This window comes from Sprattus sprattus (assembly GCF_963457725.1).
Source record: "Sprattus sprattus genome assembly, chromosome: 13".
In the NCBI taxonomy this organism is placed as follows: domain Eukaryota; kingdom Metazoa; phylum Chordata; class Actinopteri; order Clupeiformes; family Clupeidae; genus Sprattus; species Sprattus sprattus.
Window position 1 is genome coordinate 9427616 of NC_137911.1, and position 26471 is coordinate 9454086.

At 40.7% G+C, this 26471-nt stretch overlaps 1 protein-coding gene across 1 annotated transcript in view; it reads left to right on the top strand.

Annotated features, from left to right (window-relative positions):
- The first annotated feature begins 1732 nt into the window (after positions 1–1732).
- ltk (leukocyte receptor tyrosine kinase) overlaps positions 1733–26471 on the top strand; it is a 304552-nt gene continuing 279813 nt past the window's right edge. Inside the window, exons 1-2 of the mRNA XM_080850161.1 lie at positions 1733–1852; positions 24531–24629. Of these exons, the coding sequence (XP_080706287.1) occupies positions 1798–1852; positions 24531–24629 (154 nt within the window). The 5' untranslated portion in view covers positions 1733–1797. The remainder of the gene's footprint in view (positions 1853–24530; positions 24630–26471) is intronic.

Sequence of the window (26471 nt, forward strand, 5' to 3'; positions counted from 1 at the left end):
GCTGCAATTCTTAGAATGCCATTTCAGTTCAGTGCCATTAGGGATGAATAGGTTGTCTAAATCATGTAGGGTTCTTAAATGGAAGAATGCTGTTTGAAAATGGCATGTTTCCCTATACAGAGTCAGACACTGTTCTACGAGGTGCAAGTGTGTGGGGAGACATCAAAGGCAGGAAACCAACAGTTAGGAAGAAGGTTATGTACTGTCATCCACTAATCGTTGACAGGCATGTCCAGAGTCTTTAATCAAAACTCCTGTCTCATGTAGCCAGTGTATTAACACTCTCCCAGTCTGGGTGAATTGGTTAAATGAATGGCCACTGGTGACGGATATGTCATGGTCAGTGAAAAACAGGGATGTAGGGAATAACAAATAAAGCTCATAGCAGCTACTGAGAATGCAGGACAAACAAGCAATTCTTTAATGTTGCTTTTTGTTCCTTCATCATATTTTGGTATACTTGCTGAAATCATGACAACCCGCCTTAACTGAAGCTTTACTCAATATAATCACTTAAGGCCACAGAATTTGTCTTCTGTCTGACAATACTGTATATTATCACTGAGCTACTGTTCAGTAATATATCAACAACACAATTAGTAATTACACAAAGTGTGTGTTTGTTTGAGACCATATCAACATAATGGAAGTCCTGCAGATGCTTGTTGAATCAAATGTATTGTAACACTTTCATTGGGCTGGTCACGTCTCATGGATGAAATCAACACGAATGGCCCAGAACAGTCATCTATCATGGGCAATATACTGGGAAATGAAACAGAGGCAAGGCCATCAAATGCTTCAAAGATCAGTTCAAACAAAAACCTGTGTGCTCAACAGACTGACCCCTGCCACCTGGAAGCAGACTGGGCTGCAGACAAAGGCAGTTGGAGACTCCATGTCAGTCCGAGCCTCAGAGACAACATCAGGCACCAAACTGCTATGAAGGAAAGGATGGAGATGATTTTGCAATTCGTGACCACAGATTTATAAACCGTGCTCATGGATTTGCAAATTACTTCCATGGTCATTTATGTAGGCTACAATGTAATGTACAATTGGCTAATAGATTAGGCCTGTCTATTTTATAACATTTATCCTGACTCTAGATGAAGCAGGATTTGAATTACACAATATTTTGCAGTAATTTGTATTTTGTTATTAAGTTGATACCATTGAAATCCCCTTGATTTTTTTGGTACAATTTTAATGTTGTTTCTAACCAAGGGTGCAAAAGTGATGAAGAGTTTCACATTGATTCAAATCAATTAAGGTTGACAGTGGGATGATTTTTCTATAGCCTACAATTTCAATGATTGTTTGCTATCTGAGCGTCGAAATGTCGAGAATGGAAATGTACATATGACTCATGATTTTTCTCAGTGAACCATATGTCTCTGTGAGACAGTTTACAAGTCCCTGAGTCTTTCTGTTTAATTATGAATTTCCGCTGTTCCACTGATACGTCCCAACGTGCCTACCTTTTATTGCGTAGGAGTGACATTAGGACCACGCGCGCCGACTGAGGCACGGAAAACGAAAACGAGAGAGTTGGGCAGCGCACGTCAGAGGAGCCACTGGGATGCAGCATCAGCATCACTATGACTAAAGACAAGGAGAAGTAAAGCCTGCAACCCCGCCGAGGACGCAGCCGTGGCCGGGAACTTGATGGTGTAGATGAGACGGAGTCAACTTATTTCCATTACTTCCATTTTGTTTTTCTTCTTCTGCGGACAATTACCAAAGTGGCAAAAGAGAAAATTGTTCGTTAGTTGAAGGATCCTCCCCGAAGGAACCATGGATTACACCGGAGGACAAACTCTGATAAAAGTATTTCTGTACATACTGATGGGTAAGTCGATGCGCACACAACCTGCACACAAGAGCTTTTGATACACCAGTCAGCCAGTTTGCAGTTAGACTGGTGGGAAATTAAACTTTCGCGATGGAGTAGCCTAGCCAAACAAAATGCGGTATTTTAATCAGTTATTTTCTTTCAAGGTAGACCATTAGTGTAGTTGACGTGCAAGTACATTTCAAGTTATTCTGTTTAATGGTCAGATTTAATTCAACTCGCTCTCCCCCCTTAAACCGTTGTGCAGATTCCTTGATGTATGTAGGCTAGCTGTTGGGGATTCTTTTAACACACAGGGCGCGGACTGGCTCCTAGGGAGAACATGCTGCAAAAGAACGTCACCACTGCTTGGCTTGGCTCTTTGCTTAGTCCTCTATCTCGACACCAACTAACGACACCCCGCCTCAGTTATGTATCGTGGGCGTAGGTGTCCGTTCAGGTGTCTATATGACTGCAGACGAAAGATTTTACACTGCCACTTATCCCGTCACATTTGCGTCCTTTATCCCGTTTTTCACTCTTGAGTTTACGCCTCTAGACATTAAGCAAGCATATAAGCTTGTTTTGCATATCAAAGTGTGCATCAGTGAGCCAGGGACAAATAGTTTAACATTTCACAAGTAGTTTCTGAAGTGTTACAGTTTTTTAATATTTAGACATATCTGATACAATGAACAATACAATGAAAATAGCTACGAAATGTGTATTTAAATGTGTAGTCTTAGTACACTGTAGTACTCAGCACAACTGTCAAAGGTTCTGCATTTTCAAAGCGCTATTTTAATGTGGAATTTCCTCTGCTCCACAGTGTGGTTTGTTGTCCAGTTTGAAAAAAAAAAAAAATCATATTAATCCAACGTTTCAATATTCCAATATCAGTGTTGATGCAGTCTTGTAAAAAAAAAACAAGGTCTGGTGTGATGTGGTACAGGTAAATATATATTTTAGGAGGCTTTGGACAAAACATGAAGTGTCATTAGTTGAGACAACAAAGTGGTATACTGGTTTATTTAAAGGTTAAAATAAGCAAAGCTATTGGTGGAATCAATTGTGAAGTATTAGATAGACTGGGATTCTAAAGCAGTGTTGGAACATTGCAGGGAAAGTTGGATTTATTTGTTATGCCATGGTTTTAAATGTGATTTTCTTTCTTTCTTCCTTCTGCTCTGACTGACTGTAGTGTTTCATGCTTGTTTATTTCTTGTTCACTGGACCTGAAAAAAAACAAGAAATCTACGGTACAGCATAATAACAGAACTGTTTCCATCTAGATAACTAAAATATGTTTTTCATAAACTTCTGGCTCAGTAGATGAAATAAATTGGTCTCAACCTCAAAGTATTCAGGACAATCATTAGACAGTATTTGTAAAGTTTGTAAAGGTTCCAACTAATTTATTGAATTTCAAAAGCCTATCACATCAAAAGGATTTTATAACAGACAAACAGTAGAAAAGGATGCCACATAAATTCATAATAGAGGTAACAGTGTAAGTTCTGGTCGACAGCAAGCAGAACCAAAACACAGTTAGTGCTCATATTTCCCTTCAGATAAATTAATCAAAAACAGAAATAAGAAGTCCTACAAAAAAGTAGAATGTGTTCAATCTTGTTTTTCAAGGCGTTCTTAACCAAAGACATCACACTAGTTCTGTAAACATGCTGCCACAATACTGTAATTCTTTGATGACAGAATCATGATTTAGATGTAATAAATCTGAACAGCAACGTGCTGTTTTGTGACATTCTGGTTTCTAACAGCTTGTTATTGTCTTGTCATGAGCTCAGAAACTCAAGTGAGAGTGTTCCAAATTGGTCCCGGAACATGGTAATGACAGCACAATTCCTTGGGTTATGAGGAAATGCAGATAAAAATCACTTAATCCAAGATTGGGAGTGGGAGGCGTTGAGGGTAAACACATAATTTGGAGCAGGTTTCAAAAAACAAAAAAAAACAAAAGGGACCCAGGCCAAGACCTTAATAGATACAGCTGCTTCTCTACGGCAAGTGATTGGAGTCATTTAGCACTGAATTACTAGATAAATAATTCACAGTCCTGTTATCAAATATGGGTAAAACATGCACACATTTGGTGTATTCAAGACCGTTCACGTAGCTCTGTCTGTCATTATGTTGAGCTTTTGAACAGTGTAAATGTGTAGATTGTAGATCAAACTAGTTTGGTTTGAACCAACGTGTTTTGAGATCTATATGTTTTTTCATTTGGGAGATTTGCTAAGTGCTCTCTCATTCTACGTTCTTCCTCCTCAGCCAATGTCCTCTAGGTTAGAGAGGCAGCCAGTGACTGCAAGTGGATGGAACTGGTAGATTATGGTCACATTTACACAAGTCTTTCACATGAAATCAATCTGAAGCTATCCCAGCAATACTGTTTGTAATCGGAAACATAATGGCTTTGACTGTCATGAGTTGCACACAATCTAGCATTCATTGAATTTTCATAGTTCTGAAGATGATTGCGGTATCATCTACTTCCATGGTCTTTTGTTTCGTATGCTAAACCCAGAATTATTTATATACGTGTGGCATTGTTATACTCCAATCATCTTCTTCGCTTCTAACCAATGCTTCTATTATTATTTAACACACACAAGCCAGAGCAGCTAGAGCAGCCAGATAAGCCTGCATACACTTCTGGCTCAGTAGATGAAAACATTTGTACCAGATGAAACCACATTACTCATAAATAGCAATAGACATTACTAAGGAGAATATCATTGAGTCATAAGACTAAACAGGTTTGGTGAATAGAAAACCATTTGGACCTGATGTTGCATACAGTTTGTAAACAGTGACGATCAAACATATAGATTTGCGTGGTATTAAACTACTAAAGAGGTGTGAAAGCATCAGCATTAAGGGCCTTATATAGTACACAAAACGGTCGTGTCGGATGGTTGGACAGTGGGCGGGCGGCCGGATAGTACGTACTAGTTAGCATTTGTGTCCCTTTATAGTACTCCAACGGCTGTGGGTGCTGAAAACAATTCTCTTCCACAACAGTAGGGGGAGTAACGGTTTAAGTCCCGAAAGACAAGCTACCCCATGACGTCTTTGTGCGATGGAAATCGTTAGTTGGCTTTACCTCTCCTCCACAACAGTCAATTTCTACTCTCCCACCAGCTGCCACTACTCAAATGCAACAGGTGTCAGATACACAATATTGTGACTGTGTCTAATGCTATATAGACACCTGATAGGGCAAACTTATCTTTATCATGGGAGAATGCGGGGGAGTAAAATGCTCCCGAAGTAGATTACATGTTTTTAACTTCGGGGTTAATTCCCTTTCGTCTACTGCTGGCTAGTTAATACATAGTCTACAGACAGCCGGAAAGGTTAATAAACAGAATGAAATAGCTACACATTACACACTATGTTTTAATAAAACCCACGTTACTCACATACGGGTTAACACTGTTTGTTACAGCACATAAACGTTTGTCCCTACATCCAAACTGCGTCACCGTTGTCCCTCCCTGTATCTGCTCCAGCCGCACCATTTTACTTGCAATGTGAATCAATGTTGCACCTTAACATGTCAATGTTGCACCTTAATCATTGCCATTTGTTGCACCTTAATCATTTTCTACAAACATGATATGCGGTGTAGTAAACTGAGACTCTATTCACTACTGCACAAAAACTAGACACGTTTGCAACGTTTGAAATGAAGTAGGTAAAACAACTTTCGCCAATATCTCCGTAAGGGAGATGGGTTGTGTGCTCAAATTTCCTGGGATCAAAGAAATTCATGTATTCATGTGCAGACTAAAAATCACGTCTCAGGATTTCTGCGCAAGCACGTTATTTCGGGTGTCTCAACTGTAACTAATACCACTGTCATATAATTATGAGTTCAGTAAAATACGGAGCAAACACAGTTTTCTACCGTTGTTGAAACACATCTTTAATTGCCGTCGCTCATGCTGGTTCTCTGGCAGTAGGCTACTTGGGCCGGCTCATGTATTGTGATATAGGCCTACAGGGAATAGTTTTCAAGGAAAGGATCTGCGCCTTTGACAGTGGCTGTTATGCATAGGCTATATGGATATAAAGGTAATGAAACAGGAAACGCTAGGTCCAGAAATGTTAGTTTCCGGAGTTGATGTCGTATGGAAATTAGGTTGTAATGTGCCAATCACGGCCAAGGAGTATCCGTCGCCATGAGCGGACCGACAGAAATTTTTGCGGGGACACGGAGAGCTGTCCGACGTCTCTGGAGAGCACGGAGAGGGCGTTTCAGCTACCGGAGAAGGCGTTTCACTTACCTGAAGGCGTTCCTATGTGCCCAAAAACGTGTCGTACGGAGTAGCATAAAAATGCCTTTATGCTCCACACCTACGGTATCTGTATAATAATAAACCATGTTCTGCTTATAATGCAAATTTTTGTGTAGTGCTTTGGGCTGTTTAGTCCCTGATGACATCTTCCTCTAATTTTGTTTGCCAATTTGTGAGGCCTACATAGTAATAGAACAGTTTTCAGTAAGCACCATCCTTATTTAAATATCCAGGAACTTTGCTGTCACCTGTTGTTGGTTCTTGTAGCTTGTATGGTGCACTTTTTTTAAGATACCACATGGAACCTTTAACGCTTCCTTCTTTTGATAGGCACTTAAGGCACCCCACATAGTTTCAGATATAACTTTTTGAAAGGGCAATGTGCTGCACTAAGGACATACCGATACAATATATGCTCTAGTTTGACTGTTAGTCGCTTTGGATTAAATCACCTTCTGGGAGGCTGTGGAAGGCACATTAGCTGTGTTTTAGCCAAGTCAAACACATTACAAGGAGAGAATCAGACTGACAGAAAGAGTGGAAAATGCTCACCCGTCTGTCCAAAGCAGAGAGGGTAAACAAGTGGTTCTGGCTGGATGCAGTTCAGGTCCTGTGTCGGGGGGAGACAGTGAGCAGATCTCAGGCGATGGCTCGTCGTCTGGAAATTTTGAGCTTGTCCTGTCAACGCTTGTTGTACAGGCACTGAAATGCAGTGGAAATGAAGTGGTTTGGTGTGCAAGAGGGACACAGATGAGTGTGTCTGTGAGGAAAGATAACTTGTTGCAGGGTACATTCTTCTAGCAAAACTGCAATATAAATAGCAAATGTGCGGGAAACAGTGGTCTGGGGTCTCAAATGTCTTATCAGAAGTCATGCGAAAAGTCAAGCAAATTAGAATTTTTTTCACGTTTTTCGGTTTTCAGTTAAGAAAATGTAAAAAAATAACATTTTGGAATTTGAGAGAGACCTTCGGACAGCTTTTTTCCCTGAAAATGTTCTAACTGACTGTCAAGATTTAGGTCTGTAAATGGGTTGCATCATAGTGCATAACAGACTTTGTCAGAACGCGTGGGTGCGGTGGAAAGTCATGTGCTTGGTAGGCAAAATAACAGTTTGCTGTATAGGCACATGTGGGTTCCTTAAATTGATTAACCAGCCCCGCAAGCCAGCTAACCAGCTTAATGTCAGTTTGCCTAGCTGTGTAGGCTCATAAGTGCTCAAAATGTCATGTTGAATAGACAACATTTTTTACACTCTAAAAGATTGTGCTGTCCTCCGACGAAAACGCCTAAATCTAACAACTCCAAACTGAATTCAAACAGAATTACAAAAGTCTAGCAAGGTAATTATTTAGTGAACTATCAAGCTCAGTTGTGAACCAAGATTACTTAGTTGTTAGCGTAATTTTTGAAAAGAGTGAGAAAACTGAGTTTCATACTTTTTGGACTTCCTATGCCTGGCTTGATGGTCATCTACAAGTGGCTTTTGTTACCATGGACACCAAGTGATTGACAAATAGATCAGAATCAGCGACCTGCTTATTAAGTGCATAGAGGTTGAACAGCTAATTCTTCCAGTGAAACTTTTATTTCTGGTCATCCACCAAAATGGATTCTGTCTCAGTGTACTGAATCAGTACCAGTGCTTAGGCATGTCAGAAAGCTTGATCTGAGAGCTGTGAATTTGATTGACAGCTAGGAGTGTGATGTCAATAGCACATACTTTGGAGCCAGGTTATCCAGCACCCAAAGCAGATCTCAAATAAATCCATCAGTCAAATGTGAACAAGTATTTATCTCCAACGCACATCAATACTGCTCAAATCTGCGCGACTTAACCCTCCATGCTTCCTCTGTCAATATCTCTCTCCATGGCCAACTCTGTCTAACTTTGTCTCTCCCTCTGATCTGTCCATCTTCTTGATTTCTTCCTCTCTTTCTCTCTCTTTCTCTCTCTTAATTTTATTCTTACCCTGGCACATCAACAGGGACAGGAGTCAGGAACAGGAGTCATTCATCATATATATTTATAGTAGACATTTAGAATAGTCATTCATAACGAGCATTTGATTCTCACCCAAGTCAGGCACACTTGAAATTCCTCTGCTTACATTATGCAGTCTAAGTGTTCCTTTGTTTACAGAGTGCGGTAGGTAAGAGCCTCTTGACTGCCATTATCCAGCTTCTGGAACGATCTCTCTAAAACGTTCATCTGATTATTCTAGCTGTTCCTATTATGATGATGTAGCCGCAGTAGAAATTATGAGAGGCATGAGACAGTGGGGCATATGGTCACAAGGCTTTAATTGGATGTTATCAATCACAGCTATAATCTAATGAATGAACAAGAGAGTATCTGCTCTTGACTGATTTTGATGACAATGTTGTCATAACTGTCATTAAGCATTGATATGAAGGTAATTTGGGAGACTAATGCACACACGAATCTCCAGTCTCTGAATACTAATATTGACCTTGTTTGTCATACACTATAGTTTGTCATAGCTCAAACATTCTGCGATATTCTGTTAAATTCATCATTACCTTCAGTGAAGGTGAAGTTTAGAGATTTGTGGCACTAGCGTGGTGGAAAAGTGGTAGGAATTGTCTGCTTCATGCACTAAGTATGAATACTGATACATCACTGGTCTAATGTTTTGAGCCTGTTTGTCATTCCATGATATACCTGTGTTTTTCTATTTCATTATGTATGAGATTTGTGCGTGCTTGACTACTAATTGAACTTGGTTGTCAGTCAGAGGGTCCATATCTGATCAACATACATTGCATGTGCTGTCTATTTAAAAATGTGTCTCAGCTTGCTAATGAATTCACTAATTTGATTATCTCTCAGACTTCAATTCGCCTTTCCAGCGTACACCTAATGGGACATGCATAACCATTAATTAACTCACATACTAATTTGATTCTCAGACAATTGCGTGCCATAGGCCGATTGTCAAGGCTAAAAAGAAAGCAAAACACTTGAGATGGCAGACAAGTGAAATATCCATCTCTTCCCATCTGGTGTCTAAAGAGAATAGGCACACTTGTAAACGAATCATGTAAATGTTGTCACAAGGGATATTTCGCTACAGTGTATTTAGAAGTCCTCTTCAGATGAATTAAGCTGTAAGACCCTCTGTGCCACCCTCTGCAATCACTTCAGTCCCTTAATGACAGCTGATGGCAGGGGTGGTGGGTGATAATGCAGTATGACTGTGGTCAGACAGCAGGTTGAACAAGAAAAGCCAAAATGTTGCAGGAAAAAGCAGTTTGAGCTGAGCTTCGTCCATAACATTTTATAATGATTGAGTCTATACCCTATTAAGAAATTGAGTTATTTTTAGAAATAACGTTAAAGTTTTCCAAAGTCGAAGCAGGCTTAAAAAGTTTCACCGTTCTGAAAATGAGCATGACTAATTAATCATAATATTTTCTATGAAGGGTGAGCTCTAAGTCTTAACCAGTAGGGTCCAAGAATATAGTTATCCCAAAATATTAGGATAGCTTTATTGGTCAGCCTGTAAAAATAGATCATATTTGGGGTTCATTAGTCACAAGCGGCTTCTACTGATGAGAACAAGAATGCTAACAAAAGTATTAATTATTATTACATTTTACCCCAAACTTGCTCAATTTACATTCCCACAGGTTCTCATTCATTACACTGGTAAACATGCTTAAGATTTAAAAATAACAGTTAACTGTGGTGTGTGTTTTAACAGACAAAGTCACATTCAAACAGTGAGAGAAAGCACAGAGCTGTCCGCCCCGGTTTAGGCCATAGAACAACACAGGACCTTTGTTTGTAAATCAGCTGTCTTGTGTGTTATGGGACAAAAACTGGGCCTGCTCTAGTCCACACTGTGGTGCTAGGTGTCTCTCTCTGATGGGTCTCTCTCTCTCTCGATCTCTCTCTCTCTCTCTCTCTCTCTTCTCGTGTGGAGAAAAATTGCTCAGGGATTGTTTGGCGAAATAGCGGCTGCTTTGACTGGAAACAGGCAGGCTCCAAAGGGTTTTACGGGACAGAGACAAAAAACAGAAGCATGTCCATCTTCACACTCAATCAGATCCCAGAGGTCCCAAAAACTGTGAGGACTCTGTAAGCTGCAGAGCTGCTATGTTATTATTCACTAATCAGAGTGGAGAGTAGTACTGCTTCACTTATCTGAGTTAATACAGTAAGTGCTGTGAATAGTGAATTAGTGAATACTGAAACATGCCTTCAAGCAGAATGCTCTTACCTCTCTCTATAATATGTTAATGTAATCCCTGGGAATGGTGGTGATGAGGGGAGAAGTTCTTAAAGCTTGTTATAAACCTTTAGCATAACCACCTGCAGAAAGGGAGGCATTCAAATGCCCTCAGTGGAACAGGGAAAAACAACGAGTCAGTGGAGATGTACGTATTGTTCACAAAAGGCTTTGTGTTTTGAGAGAGATAAATGAGAAAATATAGGGGTACGCTGCCTGACACCTCATTCCACCCCCATCAGGAAAGACTCACTGTCCGTAGGGAGAACAAAGACAGCCAGCATACACCACAACAATTCCTCAGAAAAGCCCCAGAAGTAGCAGGGTGTCTTTTTCAGAACTGGGGCTCTGTGGACAGGAGGTCATGATATCCATCATGTTGTTTACATCATTCTATTCTGGTAGAATATATCTGAATGAAAGCATGAAGCTCAATCTGTAAGCGTTAACCGATTCATTATATGATCATGGTGATAGGAATGAAACATCTTTAGTTTACACAGCTATGTAGTGATTGATACTTTGTCTCTTGGTCTGATTTAAGGCATTTGTTTGGGCATTGTATCAGGATACTGTCTACCACCATGGTAAGGCCTAGGACATTTTTTTTTGTGTTTCCTGTTTCCGGACCGACCCTAAAAAAACCTGCCAACCCTAGACATTTTTTTATGGTGGGCCTCTGGCAAGGGACATAAATGACACCATGATCTAATTAATCGGGGGGTTTCAAAGTGGGGGTTCCATGTTTTGTTTGCTGGCTGCGAAATGCGTGCGCGGTAATTTGATTAACATTCTTTGACATCCTAGGTTCACAAAGTGACATGTGCGATCTTACACCTGTGTGTAATGTAGAATTATAGCTCAACTGGGCGGGCAAACATTTTTTGGCTCATATCCCGATCTTCAAAGCAATATGACTTCTTCCTGAAGCGCGTCTCTCTCGCAGAACACGAATGTCTATTCTAATTCAGGCACACATCAAACATTTTTTGCAATACCATGTCTACATTAAATAAAATAAACAAAATACCCTAACAGTAGCGTCACTTAGCCTATTTGATGTCTACATTTGTTTGCAGGAGCAGTTAACCATTCTTCCGTAGGTATAAACAACAAAATGCAGCGCAATCATTTAGAATCGCTCGCAACTTAAATGTACATCGCTCATCTCCGAATGGTACTATTCTCGTTACATCATCTTGTTACAGATAAGAAAATGTTGTATTTGTTTAAAGTTCACTGTGAACACAAGGTGACAATGATATAGTATACAGTTTGAAGTATTTGCAGTCATGTTTTTGTCATGATTGTCCTATCTAATGAAGGATAAATGTATCCACAGATTTGTAACCATTATGCACAAAATTATGACATTGTAAAAATAAATGTCCTCATGTATTTCAGTTTTACTCTGTTAAACTGTATTGTATCACTAGAGTTTTGGCCAAAGTAAAAAAAAAAAAAAAGTTAATCCCTACCTACCTACCCTAATTTTTTCAGGGCTGAAACAGGAAACACAAAAAAGAAATTCCTAGGCCTTAGTGCAGGTTGACAGAATAAAGTCCTGTCTCGCAGTTGAGCGCATTAGTAATTCTTCATCCTTCAAAGCGTACTCTTTAGTTGAAGATAAAGTGAAGCACTTTGGTGCATCAAAAGAGATGAGACCCATTTGTTGGAAACCTGAATGCGCTGCAGAAATACAGACAAAACATATTTGAAAATATATTTTGTGGCATACGCAATTACTTTTGATTCGCCCAGTCGAACCGTAACACCAGCAAACAATTAAAAGCAGCTCGGTGACTACATACAACAGGCAACACTCAATGGCTGACACTGTGACACATCTGTGAAAAGCTCTAGGGGAAAAAAAGAGCCACAATTTTATGAATAGTTTCATTTCTTCTGATCCTCTGTGTCCATAAACCGTGGAATATGTTTCAAGGCTAATGTGGTAGAGTAGTTTGGCAATATCTTCCAGAACGCTAATTGAATCCTTGCACCAGTCGTGCAATCCTCATCCTTGGTAGCAGTTTTCTGCTCTTCTTTTTCTTTGGGGTTCAGAGGAAATCTTCATTCTTCATCTTCACTTGTCATTTTCTGTGACTGTAAAGAATTCCTGGCAGTGGTATTTAGCAAGACTCTTCAGTACCTGATTAGTGCATGGTTTTCTGGAAACTTAAGTTGGATAATTTCTCACACCTCCAAAAGATAATGGAAAGAACCTTCTAGAATGGAATTGAGGCATGATGGGAAATCAGCAGGAGGTGCAAAGTGGGTGGCGAACATATTTTTAAATCCTGAGGTTTTAAAGTAGAATTGAGGATAGAAGATCGAGGAACCTCTGGTCCTTTCTTATAATTCAATGCTAGCTGCAACCAATTACATAAAAACAAATTAAATTACATGGCCTTATTTTTTGGAAATGCCAAAAGTCTTATTCACTGGTTATGAATGGATCCTCTGAAGTATAACTGCAAAGGCTCTCCCCCCCCCCCATCTCGCTCCCTCTCTCTCTTTCTCCCCTCCTCAACAACCTAGGCCACTAGTATCTGAGGCCTCATTTCTTGCAGATATCCCAAACAAACCATCTGTACGTTGCTATACATAATATGCTTCCATGGAACGTAAAACATCACACACCAATTCTTGGATCTTCAGCTACATCAATTCCTTTTGTCTGTGGTCAGTGTGGTAAAGGTCATGCTTATTTATACGTAGTATCCCAGCTAAGTATGATCATGGGGCTATGTAATCAGAAGAAGACCCTTAACATACCTGTAATCAAAACATGGTTGCGCTGTGGAGGCACTTACAGTAACAGACAACTTGAAAGTTCTGGTTCATATTAAGACTCTCCTTTCCTCGACAATGAACAGGTGTGTAGGTTTGTGTGTATATGAGAATATGTGGCTGTGTATGTGTGTGTGTGTTTGTGTGTGTGTGTGTGTGTGTGTGTGGGTGTGTGTGTGTGTGTGTGTGTGTATGTGTGTGTGTGTGTTTCTCATTGAAGGTGAGCCCTGAGGCGATGTTATGGATAGTGGCCAAAAACAGTATCTGGAGCACAATATCCTGTAATGGAATGAGATCGTTTTCCATCGGAATGTGAGAGTGCTTCTGGAACTCTGTTTCTTGTTATTGTGGGTTTTATTTTTTCATTAAGGTTCAAGTCCATAAAAACGAACTATCGGTAGATATTACAGATGACTTCAATTACTCTGATACACCCGGGCCTCTGCTCGACCTTTCATGATTGCGTTCATATCCCAAGACATTTTGTCAAGCCCCCAAGGTCCGCGTGCTGAATCCCTTTACATATTTCATTGTGGTTAATGTGTCATTCCAAAAATGAAAGACATAAGCCTTCATTCTTTTAAAGCCATTATGCATGTTCCAAACCCTCTTTGCAATTACACAATTTGTGTCTGTACAAGGAGTCACTAGTGTCCAGAAAATAATTTGACCTCATGTCGAATTAGCATAGTTTTCAGTTCTTAACTAAACCATGTGTTTATTTTGGAAATCCAATGAGTAAGCCGTTCAAAGCCCCCGGTGTTCTTACATTCTACCCATTAGGGCTATCCTTATAGATGCAGTACAATGAATACTACATGTTTGTTTCATGAGCAACACCCAATAGACAACACACAATAGTCGATTATCATGTTAAAGATTCATTAGGTAGCTCTCAGCTAACAAACAATGATTTTGAAAAACAGGAACAACCTTACATTTGTGTTTTTACTGTTTTGCCAAACAAAGGACAAGTATACATAAACTATTTAAGTGACAACTTGTTAAAGTCCACAAAACGATTTGCTTGTGCTTTTAAAAACTCTTTTCAGGATATGTAGAATGTTGTTGGGTATGTTTTGAATTTGCATTAGATGTCACTGTTTGTTTCTCTTTTTGTATGATCTTAAAGTTGTTTGTCATGTTTTGTCTTTAAGCCTTGTATGTACGGTGTTTTGCTATATCATTCAGTCAGTTTAGCCGACCAAAATCAATTATGGATTCGCACCAAGATCATACTCAATTTGGCTTAGGGATTCATTAGCTGTGATATGATATACTGCAACATAATTGTGTATGCGAAATGGGCTGTTTGTGAGGAATTGAAAATTGCCTGCACAAAATGAAAGGCTACATTAAATCCTTTTGCTGTTACCCCTCATTATCCATATTATTTCCCACCATGATTGGCTGCGGAGCATCATGATAAACATCCAAACAAAAAGCATTTCCAGCTCTGTGATCCATCTTGCTAATTACAATGATAAGCGCTAAACTGGTGGGAAGACAGTTCCAGCGTCAGATCAGTTGTTAAAAGCTCCATTACAGCACATGTACACCGGCCAATCATCTGGTGGTTTCTGGAACCATTTCAGCGTGCTAGGACAACAGTCTGGGTTAGCGTGAGGACGGGTTTGGACAACCTGAAAAACACTTGACCTTCAGCCACAGTGTGTGTGTGTGTGTGTGTGTGTGTGTGTGTGTGTGCGTGTGTGTGTGTGTGTGTGTGTGTGTGTGTGTGTGTGTGTGTGTGTGTGTGTGTGTGTGACAGAATGACAGCGCACACTGAACAGAATAAAATAACACTCTGACATCTTATCTGTTCCTTTGAGGCACAAGGGATCCGATGTCATTAAATATTATGATAACTGAGAAGGAGGCTGAATCATGGTTTTGGTCCAAAATTCCTTTTGTGGAATGTAAGTTCATACTGCTTTGAACCCAGGATAATGTAATCATTATTTTCATAATTAGGGAAATTTATGATGACATGGAATCTGTGGATGTAACGATACTGAGAAACGCAGTATAGTGTCACTGGATGGTCATTCTGATGAGGTAAACAGAGAGAGCTCCACTCCACCCAGTTCCATTAGTCAGTAGAAAAAGGTGGTTTCCTCCTCTTGAGCCAGTTTCAAAGCCAGAGACATTTTTCATGCTCACAACTATGTAGCCAATGCTGACAAAAAGAAAAACAGCACTGCATCAACATATACTCCAGCATGGCATCAACATATCCTCCAGCTATTTGATAGTTTGAGCAGTTTGGTTCCACCAAGTTCATTCAAGTGCCCCCCCTCCGTCTTCTTTCTCTTCATAATGTGAAGATATTTCATGCAGGGGATTTATTGACTTTTAGTGGCATCACTAAGGGCCTGATTTACTAACAGGATTGCGCCCATTTCAGGCATAATGTAGCTGTCGTAAACATAAAACGGTATTTACAAAGGAGGCACATTTGAGTAGAGGCGCATTTTTACGCCTTGTGGGTGTGAGGCGCAACGAGGTGGGAGGGTATAAGAAACGTGGGCGTGAAGTGCAAATATATGGGAGGTGAGAAGTTAAGTGCGCCTAATGATGTATTGCGTGGTATTTACTAAAACTGCCTGGCGAGCACGCGTCTCTAATTTGCGGGCTAATTCTCCGCATCATAAAAGAACGTCTTAACCAGGAAGCGCATTTCCATTGAGTCTGAAAACGTTGATATGGCAGCAGTTATAAGAGCAAGGCGAAGAAAGAAGACAGAGACAGCGCACAAAAATAATTTTTTCAACTCGTATAATACTTTTTCAGTTAAGCGAACCACAAATCATTAGACGGTACAGGTTAACCAGCCACGCAATACTTCAATTACTGGACCAGATCAGAGACGACATCATACCCTCCACCCGGCGATCACATTCCATTCCATCAGTTGTTAAACTCCTGGCAACATTTGCAAATATTGGCCTCCGGATAATTTCAAACAGTTATAGCATCTGCAGTTGGTATATCTCAGCCTTCGCTCAGCCAAATATTCACCCAGGTACTCGACGCATTGCTATGGCGCACTGGTCAATATGCATTTCCCCACTACGATAGTTGAAATTAAACTTTCTGAACGTAATTGGAGCCATTGATTGCACCCACATGCAAACAGTCCCACCTTCAATCCACGAACACATTTACCGAAACAGAAAGCACACATATTCAATGAATGTCCAGGTCATATGTGTTGCCAACATGACCATTACTAACGTGGTAGCCAAATACCCTGGATCTGTCCATGGCAGTTTTATCTTCCTGAATAGTGCCCTCTATCCATGATTGAGCAACGGTGATTTTGGAGAGGCCTGGCTACTTGGTAAATGTATTTGTTTCAGTGGGGATGTATTGTAGTGAACCCAAGTCCCTTGTAGAACTTATTTATCTCGCCATGTACACATCTACGTGTATATTGTTATAATAGACAGTTTTTTTCATTAATGCCACCAATAGCATATTCTTTATAATCGTGTTCTTTTAAACATCTCGCTGTAGGTGATGGCGGGCAGAACAACAATATAACCGCGTGCACACATTGAATCTGGTTCAGTGATTGAGCGGACGTGAACCAATATATCTATCTCCTCTTTGCTGAACCTTAGTTTTTTGTTCCTCGAATCTCCATGGTGGCAGTAACTTGCAGGCGATTTCTCCCGTCTTTTAACAGTGCGCTAAATAATGATTGCCCAACGCGGATCTGGTTTGATAAATACCACGGAAAAACACTGTGCGTTAATGTGCGCCTGGCAAAGGCGTTGCAATGTTAGTAAATCAGGCCCTAAAGGGCGGAGTTAGCACAGAGTGCCCAGCGCGGATCTAGTTAGATAAATACCACGGAAAATGCGGAAAAACAACGTGCGGTAATGTGTGCCTTGGCAAAGGCGCAGATTAAGCTGCGGTCGCAATGTTAGTAAATCAGGCCCTGAGTGTTTAGGGCCTAGAGACCATGCCAGGGATTATACATCTTTATGGTAAAAGTTAATCGAGGGGATCCTGGAGAGATTTAGTCAGGAGGCCCCTGTGCTGTCAGCCTTTCTTCTACAGAATAATCAAGAGGAAAGGCTATCCCGAGGCTGTTCACACTCCTCTATCTTTCTCTCGGCACCCATTAGAAACTTGCTGTGCTGCATGATTGGTGTGATATCGCCCCTCAGTTGGAGGTCTCTGTGTGACTTAACTGCCAAACGTGGTTTGGTTGGTGGCCATTCTCTGTTGAAAACCTGAAGAAAATTTTGCTTCACCTTTCTCTGGATCGTCTCATCATGTTGACCAGCTTCATTGTTTGCACAAGCAAATTTGTCTGTGTCTCAAAGCGTGGTTAAAGTGGGTTGATGTCTACCAAGTGCCAGGCGAAAGGTTCATTAAGATCATTGTGAGGAGAGCTTGATGTATTCTTATGCATTCTATTATACTTTAAAGTCGGTAAAACCACAGTGCCTGCAAAAAAAATGATTTATGTGGTGATATGGCACAGATGTTCGTCCTCAACTGTACTTGTTGAAACCGCAGAAAAACACCAGAACACCCCCCAAGCAACCAGCGCCCACCAGGGTGGTAGTCAAAATGGGGGATCAGTCATGTGTTCACCTTTGAAGCTTTTAAACATTGATACCCATCTGACTCTTGTCAAAGGGCCTGTAGGATCCCCCCAGACCTGGGCCCAATGCCCTTGTACTCCCCGGTGTCACGGTGTCGTTTGCATCTCTTTAGATCAAGGGCTGGGGTTACATGAGTTCATGAGTTCCCTCAGGCAGTGAAGGATGAAGGTCTGCCTCTGTTTAGGCAGACAAGTGCCTCGGAAAGTAGGGCAACGTGTGGCACACTGTCTGAACTTACTTTCCCCTATTCAGAGACCTTTGCGTTTATCCTCTCATGATGCACGTTAATGCACTAAATACTGCGAATCAGTAGCCAAAGCCCTGATGTCAGTTTATAAGTGGCGGAGCATGGTCATTAAAATGGCTGCCATAAACAAACTGGCCTCAGGACTGAAACATGTAAATTCCATTAACTCTCCACAAACGGACGCTCTATTCATGCCTGTTGTCACGACATGCCTCCCAGGTCTGTGCCTGTAGTTTCCTCCATTCTTCTAAGCAGTAAAGTGTACGGTCTTCATAGGAAGTGATCATAATCCTCCCACTCTTAGACGGGATGTGACTGTGACTGTAACCCTGGACCGGGTCTTCTGACATGAAACAAGCTGGTGGAATAATGTCAGTATGTATGTCAGTGTTGAGATGTTTCTCACGTAGTGCAGTCATAAGGGCAGGGCTGCATTGTGGCTCTGAAGGGAAGTTGAAAGTGTGTTGCCAAGCAAGCACAGCTGTCTGCAAGATGGGCTGATGCCGGCATATGGCTTCTAACAGCTGCACCAGCACATTCTCACTGTTTTGAATGAGTCAGAGATGCAATTGTCACACTCTATAATGAAACATTTGTCCCAACTTGGCAGCAAAACAGAGAACAACCCAGCAGGTACACACATTTGGTGGTGGAAAGGTATTTTTAGAGACTTTTGTTGGAGTTGGAGCATGTGTAGATTTCACGCAACTATGTTTTATTTACTTATTTTTAACAGTACTTTTATAATTCCACAGTCATTATGACAATGAGGACCGCTTTGAGAAACTAGATACAGGTGCAATTTATATTTAGTTCGTCTGTACCATTTCCTGTCTCTGATGATGCTTTTCATTCTTACTTCCTGATTAACCGTAAATATTATGGCCCCTCAGCAGGATATTGTACAGTCATAAACATCCACTGCTGTCACAATCTGTCCTTATTAAAACTTTCTTTGCTCTAATTTAATTTCCCTGTCTTTTGGCAATGTGACCATGGCGTATTCATTTATTTTCACCCTCAGGCCTACAGACAGTTTTTTTTTCTTCTCTGAGCCATTTGCTAAAACCTAATGACGTTGCTGCCCCACTCATCCACACTCTTAGGCCCAAACTCTTCTCCTTTTTTCTGTTTAGTTGAGACGTGTTGTGTATGTGCCATCTTCCTTGTTAACCATCTGTAGCCAATAGATGCGGTGGGGTTTGTCACATGATTGACTGTTCCGCTGGAACCCTGAGGGCCACACTTGTGGTGCCTGTGTCAGCGTCCGCTGCCACTTTGAAATCTGGGCCATCTTGTCGCAAACGCTCTCAGAATAATTTCTGGTGTGAAATCTCTCCAGCACGTCTGACCCTTTTGTGCATACAAGTACATCTGCTATCTATTCTATAATTAAACTCTTTGTGCTGTCTATTTGCTATTTTCAGTCCTTTCAAGTTCGTTTTTTTAGCCTCAGCCATGATGTCTTTGCCCTGGAGCCGTAACTGCTTTGGAAGAAAATTAAATAAAAACTATTTTCATTGAGAAGTGTGTCTGGGTTAGTATGCCTACATGTACTATGTGTAAGCTGTAATGTGAATAGAGGGAGTGTGCATTCAGTATATGAAATGCATATTTTATATACAATCTATTCAGAGGTTGTTAAACGGCCATCTGAAACTAAGAGGATACCCCTTGAGTCACTGGAATGTCATTCTTTCGGTAAAGTGTGTTTCGCCGGATTCAGCTGAATTCACAGTCAGTTCCTCAAGTCATCTGAAAATATTATACTTCTATCCAACATCAAAGAGGCTTTTTTTCTTTTGCTATGTGACCTATTTTCGTCCTCACACAACTGTGGCTCATCTCTGGCACTCAGAGATTCGTAACTGTCTAATGCTCGATTGTGTTTTCACTCATCTGCCATAAGCTCTTTACAACACCTTTTGGAAACCAACTTGCTTTATGTGTTGTGTTAGTAATTGGATTAAAGGCCACTGAAAATTACACCTGAAAATGCTGCTCGTGGATTGTTCGTTTAGTGAGCAGTTTACAAACGTTTCCAAATTTACACTTCCTCTCAGTCATTAATCATGAGCTGGGTTTCCCACCAACTTTTTAATGAAAATTTTGAACACTCAAAAGAGTCCAAGTCGAATAAGAAAATGTATTTGCCAGAGGGTGGTGGATTAACTCCCGATTCAGAGGGTGTAATGCGAATAAGTTTGATGGAAACGGGTTTATTCGCATCAAAACATATTTGTTGAAATCTTATTATGTGTTTCCATTAAGGTTGCCCTGACAACCTCAAATTTTGAACCCACAGCAGTTCACAACTCCTCCCTGGATGAGGAAGGTGTTCATTTTAAATTCGCATTACATCGTAGATGGAAATGTGCACAGACAGTATGTGAATGAGGTGGAAACCCAGCTATAGTCATGAGTGTTGACAATGCGCGGTATGAGTTTTTTTTTAGCTGTTAATTAGGTGCAGCTGACGTTATTGAAATGCACCGATAGTTTTACAGAGGTTGCTGTGGGTGAGAGAGAAGAGAAGAGGGAGGGGGGAGTTTTTCTCAGTCTTTCAATACAAAAAGACAGGGTTTGATGTTTCATCTAAAAATGAAAAGAAAGAAAAAACAGCTCAGGGCCTTTTTCTTGCCTGGAGCGAAAGAGAGAGGGGGGCTTAGTGCCGGGGGGTTGGGGTCGTTTGATCACCAGCGGGACTGATATGGGGCTGCGGCATGCATGCTCATTAGGAGTCCAGTCAAGCCGGAGATTACGAGCTGTTTGTGAGGCTGTCACCCTCTTCTAGAACTTTCTGACCCTGGACTTGAGATATGCACACAGTAAACATTTTTTTTTCAGTTCAAATAATGATAGACTACTCTGTGCTTTGCTTTTCTGTGTGATTACAGGGATGTAATAAAAATAAAAAGTCAAGCAATAATTATTTTTTTTTTTCACACAGAAAAATACATTTGAGATTTGTTATTGCGTAGATTTACCATCCAGAGAGAGAGTGAGAGATGCGTGCCTATTTCTGTGACTCATCAAGGCTGAATGAGTCATAGTGGCATTTTGAAAAGTTTTGGAAAGAGCTCCGATCCACTTTGAGGTTTTTGCGGGTTTCACCTATACGCAGAGGATAGGGAGCTTGTACTTCTCCGTGCTCCGACAGGGCCAGGGCTGAATCTCTCACTCAGAGCCAACTCATCATTTATGTCATGGAATCATACTGTAAACATCACACCCTAATGTCCCACTGCTGGGAGAAGGGCTGAGTGCTGTCTGTTTGGACACCACCAAGTACAATTCCATTAATGACCGCCATCAGCCTCATTTAGGCAAACGTTTATAAAACATGTTTATTTTATCTTAAATCTTGATCCTGCTGTGAGGGTGTTATGGTGTGTTATCTGATTTACCTGTCTGCCCGTGATAGTGTGGTGTCTGCAAACACATGCCGTACATGAATATTTATTGTACTGCGTCAACTTCGGCTGAAGTTCCCGTCACAAGCCACTTTTATGTTGTTGTCTGAAACAGCCTGAGGTGATTTTGGTTGGTGCCGTTTTGATCCACTGAAAACAATGCACTAGACATCCTCGGGTCTGGCTCTGCGGTCCAGTCTGTGGATCCAAGGCAGTGGATTACTAGCCAGGGGTGTAAATAAGCCAACCAACAATGGAAAGCCTGGTGATGTGTCATGAATTACATGGTGCTCAGTTTGGATTACTTCCACTGCCTAATGAAATTCTGGTGTGTTTTGCCAGCCTCGAACAGTTGCTTGCTTAGTTACTTGCTCCTTAGATGTTATAATAATATTTTAGAACACCCTTCTAGCTACAAAATGTGTATTAGTACTTTTTTTATTATGTAACTTTTGACCTACATTTTGGTAACGAATGAACGGAATAAACCGTGCACATAACATATGTAGAAAATAAAGATATTTTACACATTTAAATGATACATTTTTTAAATATACTAGTTTACTTTATCAGTACTATCTTTGTGAAGATCATATTTTACTGATAGAAAACTGATAGAAAACTCCTCCTTATTAGGAGATATTCAACACAACACTATCTGACAGTATCTGGAAATCTCTCTATCAAGATACTTAAGGGATTTAGTATTCAATGTTCTGTCAGCCATCAACCTTACCAGGTTATGGGCTAAAGTGACTTTCACTGATTGTTTTGGCTTTTCAGTTCACACGCAAAGCTCCTCTCCTCTCTCTCTCACACACATGCCTAGCCTGATGCTAGTTCTCATCAAACAGTGGCATATTGACTGGTAGCTGCACCGTATTTGGGAGCACACTCAGTACCTAGTATTCGTCTCCTCCGCTTGTTCTTGCACTCAGACCAAAGTAGCAGAACATGAACCCCCATCTGGCCTCTCACCCGCAAGAACCACTAATTATGCTCTTTGCAGTGCCTACTCAAGCCGGTGGCATGGAACTGTGGCAACCCACAGTGATGGGCAAGCCTTTTACCACTGTGCCACTGTAACAGATGATTTATTAATGTCTAATTACTGATCTGCTGTCTAATTCACCACACACAATCTCTTCACCTGAACCTGCAATCTGTTTTGACAGACAGAGCAGTAATACAACACTGCTGTACCCTCACACCATCTTGTACACTATGTACAGTGTGTAAGATTAAATCAAAATGTATCGATATAGCATGAGAAAAATGGCGAGTGAGGTTCACATGGGAAAAATGTAAAGACCAAGAATACAGCAGGCCATAACTCTGAATGTCAGTGTAAGAATGGGTGGCATCCGAAGACAGACAGGAAGAAACACTTGACATTTCAATGTGCAGACCTGCAGTTAAAAATACAGAAGTACTAATAAGGAGAAGTACCAAAACATCTTGTGTTTCTACTATGTACAGAGGGGACGACACTCAAAAAAGTGAACTCTGTGAGTTGATGAATCAAATAAATTTACTTATATTCAATTTAATAAACATGTCTGTGTTTGGTTTTAAAATGAAGTCCACTTTAGTAAGTCTAACTTAAAATGAAAACTTGTTAAAGCAAAAGAAGCCAGCTTAATTAATTCAACATAACACTGTTGAGTGAATGGCACAAATACCTCTAAAATGTAGTCCACTTTAGTTAGTCTTACTTAAAATGAACAATCACCTCAAATCCAGCCCACTTTAGTAAGTCTAACTTAAGTCTTACTTTAAATGCACAATCTCCTCTAAATCTAGTCCACTTTAGTAAGTCTAACTTAAAATTAAAATTTGTTAACGCAAAAGAAGCCAGCTAAGTTTATTCAACATAACACTGTTGAGTGAATGGCACGATCACCTATAAAATCTAGTCCACTTTAGTAAGTCTAACTTAAAATAAATAAAAATCGAGCATACATGAGCACATGTGAGCTAGCTCAGGACCTTGCACTGCCGCCTCACAGCAAGAAGGTCACGGGTTCGATTCCCGCATGTAGCCTAACTCTCATGTGTTTACCCGATGTGTTTAAGTGAGATCACCCTTGTGGTGTGTTGCATCCGCATTAGGTAGTACCCTGTGTTTCTCAGTATTTCTTACAATGATTTTCATCATTCATCATAGATATGAAGGAATGTCTAATAACTAATAACGTCTAATAACCAGGCAGAACACTGGATATCCACGGGTCGACCCGCGCATCACTAGTGGCCACCTAATATATGCACGTGTGCGGCCTTGTTTGTTGACATAACAAGGCTTTATAACAATGAAACCCATTTAGGTACTGCTTATTCAAGTCAGTTAAATTGGAATAACAAGGACCTGTTCAATTGGTGCTAGTAAATCCAGTTGAGTTAGAATAACATAAGTGAGTTAGGTCAGTCTAATGAAGGTCTGTTTAGTCAGATGAACACTGCCTGATCAATTATGGCTAACTTGACCAAATAATATTGAAATTACTTAATACAGTCTTGTTGGTTTCACATAAGTTAATTATTTCCTCTGTAATTATAGTATTACATTAGTTTGAACAAAACTCAGTTAGGTGGAAAATATTGACATAACAATGTTAAGTAATTTGAACAACTTATTTCTTTGAGTGTAGACGATATGAGACCATCGCATGATCATGGGGGGTGGCTTGTGGGCCTAGAGTGATATCACTGGGCTGGGGCTTTAAATGTTTGAACATTGTCTGTATCTAATCAGAATCCGGGTTCTCCAGCCGTTAGTGTAGTGCTGATGTAACATTCTTGACTGCACTGCATTGACGGCTGTATTGTGTCATCATTTACCAAGTAAACTAATCTTGCTACAAAAAAGCTTTGTCCGGTGACTCCTCTCTTAAACCAGCACGCAGATTTTGAAAATACCTAACAACTGTCAAGACCTTGACAATAATTTCATTGTTAACTTAATGTTGACTACACTAATGTCGCTCTCTTTCTCGCTCTCGTTCTCGTTCTCTCTTTCTCTCCCTTTCTTTACCTTTTAGTTTCCTGTGCCAGTCACACACTGTTGGATCAGACGCCAGATGAGAACACTCCTGCAGACATGTTTCCCCACCTGTTCGGCTCCCATGAAGATAGTGAACGTAAGGCACCCGCTACTCCCTTTGTATCTAAATGTTGACCAGATCCTTTATGCCAGAGATAGTTCAGAAGAAATAACAGGATGTTTGGATGGGCTAATCCTTGTCAGCTCTAGATTAAAAAGTCATGGATCTTGAAAAATGGTTGTTCTGTAAGAACGACACACCCAACGAGATTCGTCTGGCACATTCATGGCATAGAGTAGATGATGGTCATTTTAATTTAATAAAAAGGAATATTTACAAAATCCCACACATATTTCGCCCACCCGAAATGAGAAGGCATAAAGGACCATTTCAGTAAGTAATGTTGTCTGTAATTTTGTATTTTGTAAGCACAGCAGGCTTTAAGGATTCCACAGGACTGTTTTTTAAAAAATATATTATTATTTGGGCCCCATATATCTTATGCGCTGCAAATAACATTTTTTAAACAAACAAATACTTTTGACAGCTGTGCGCTAGCAATTCTTCACTAGACTGATTGATGTCTGCTGTCACAACAACGTCTGCAAACTGCCGCCGTTTATTTATTGCCCTTAATTTAAAGAGTTTGTCATTCAAACAACCTCCCTTTTGGAGATTTCCACTGCGTTCCAAATGGTTCCTGTGGCTTTGCTTTTAGTGGTCTGCCCAAATCAATACCCACATAGCAGTCTGCCTCTGAAACGAGAGTTTGGCCAGGTTTGGCACACGTGTGCTGGTTCTAAGCCAGATCTGGTCTGGTCCCGCAACTTGCAGAGTAACCTCTTGTGACTCCAGGAACAGCACGCCTCCTTCAGCTATGACTGTTGGAATTCCTGACGCCAATTACTGGCCCCGCTGCATCCACACTAACACATTTCCCCCTCTTTGATCATTTTTTAGAGTCTGCTCAAATGACTTCAGCAGTTTTGATTTACACAAAACGATAACTATTTGAGGGTGTTTGTTTTTCATGAGGCATGGGTGGTGTGGAGGTCACAGTGATGTCACTGTGCTCGTTTTGAACTTTTTCTGGACCTTAAAGTGGAGGCATGCAAGGGCTAGCTCCCTTTTATAGGGTTTTAATGGAGGTTTTAACATCCCAACTGTTCCATAGGCTTTCCCCCATCATCAATCTGTTTCTTGCAACATATCACACCCCTTATAAAAAATCACTCCAAATGATGTTTACCTGTCGACTTGCCATGGTTCAACAAAATGATGGTGTGGTATCCAAGCTTTGAACCCATAAACACCTCTTCCATGGAGCTCCTGAAACGGAATGATATAAGAGGGTTCATTAAGGCACCACAGTTCCTGTGTTGAGGAACAGGGGCCCTCTCTGAGATTAGTGTTTGCCTTTCCTTCAGTTTCAGTGTATTTGAATTGCACGGCTGGTGTTCTGGGAGAGAGAGAGAAAGAGAGAGAGGGGGAGAGCATTTAACCTGGATATTGTTGTATGCAATAATAGTGGGTCAACAAACTGATTCCAGCGCACATGTAGTCATTAGTGGGGGCTCAAAAAATCTCTTTTTCCTCATTAGCATTCTGAAACAGCTGCGTGATGAAAGGCCTTGGCTGTATGTGAAAAGATATCCCAGAAATCTTCTGCTCCCCCCACCATCCCCCCCCCCCCCCCACACACACCATTCCCCCCAATCCACCATTTCCCCACCCCACTAACATATCCTTGCCCTTGGAGTCAACTTGTATACATTTAAATGGTAATTGCTCTGACATTCACGTACGGTCGGATCCTTTCGCCATTAGTGGATTTCTCAAATCTCTCTCATGTCAATCACTGACTGCTTCTCTTTCTCCTGCCATCTGCTGCTCCCCAAAGATGTACGAGGTTGGCATGAGATCGCTCAGTGATTTAAT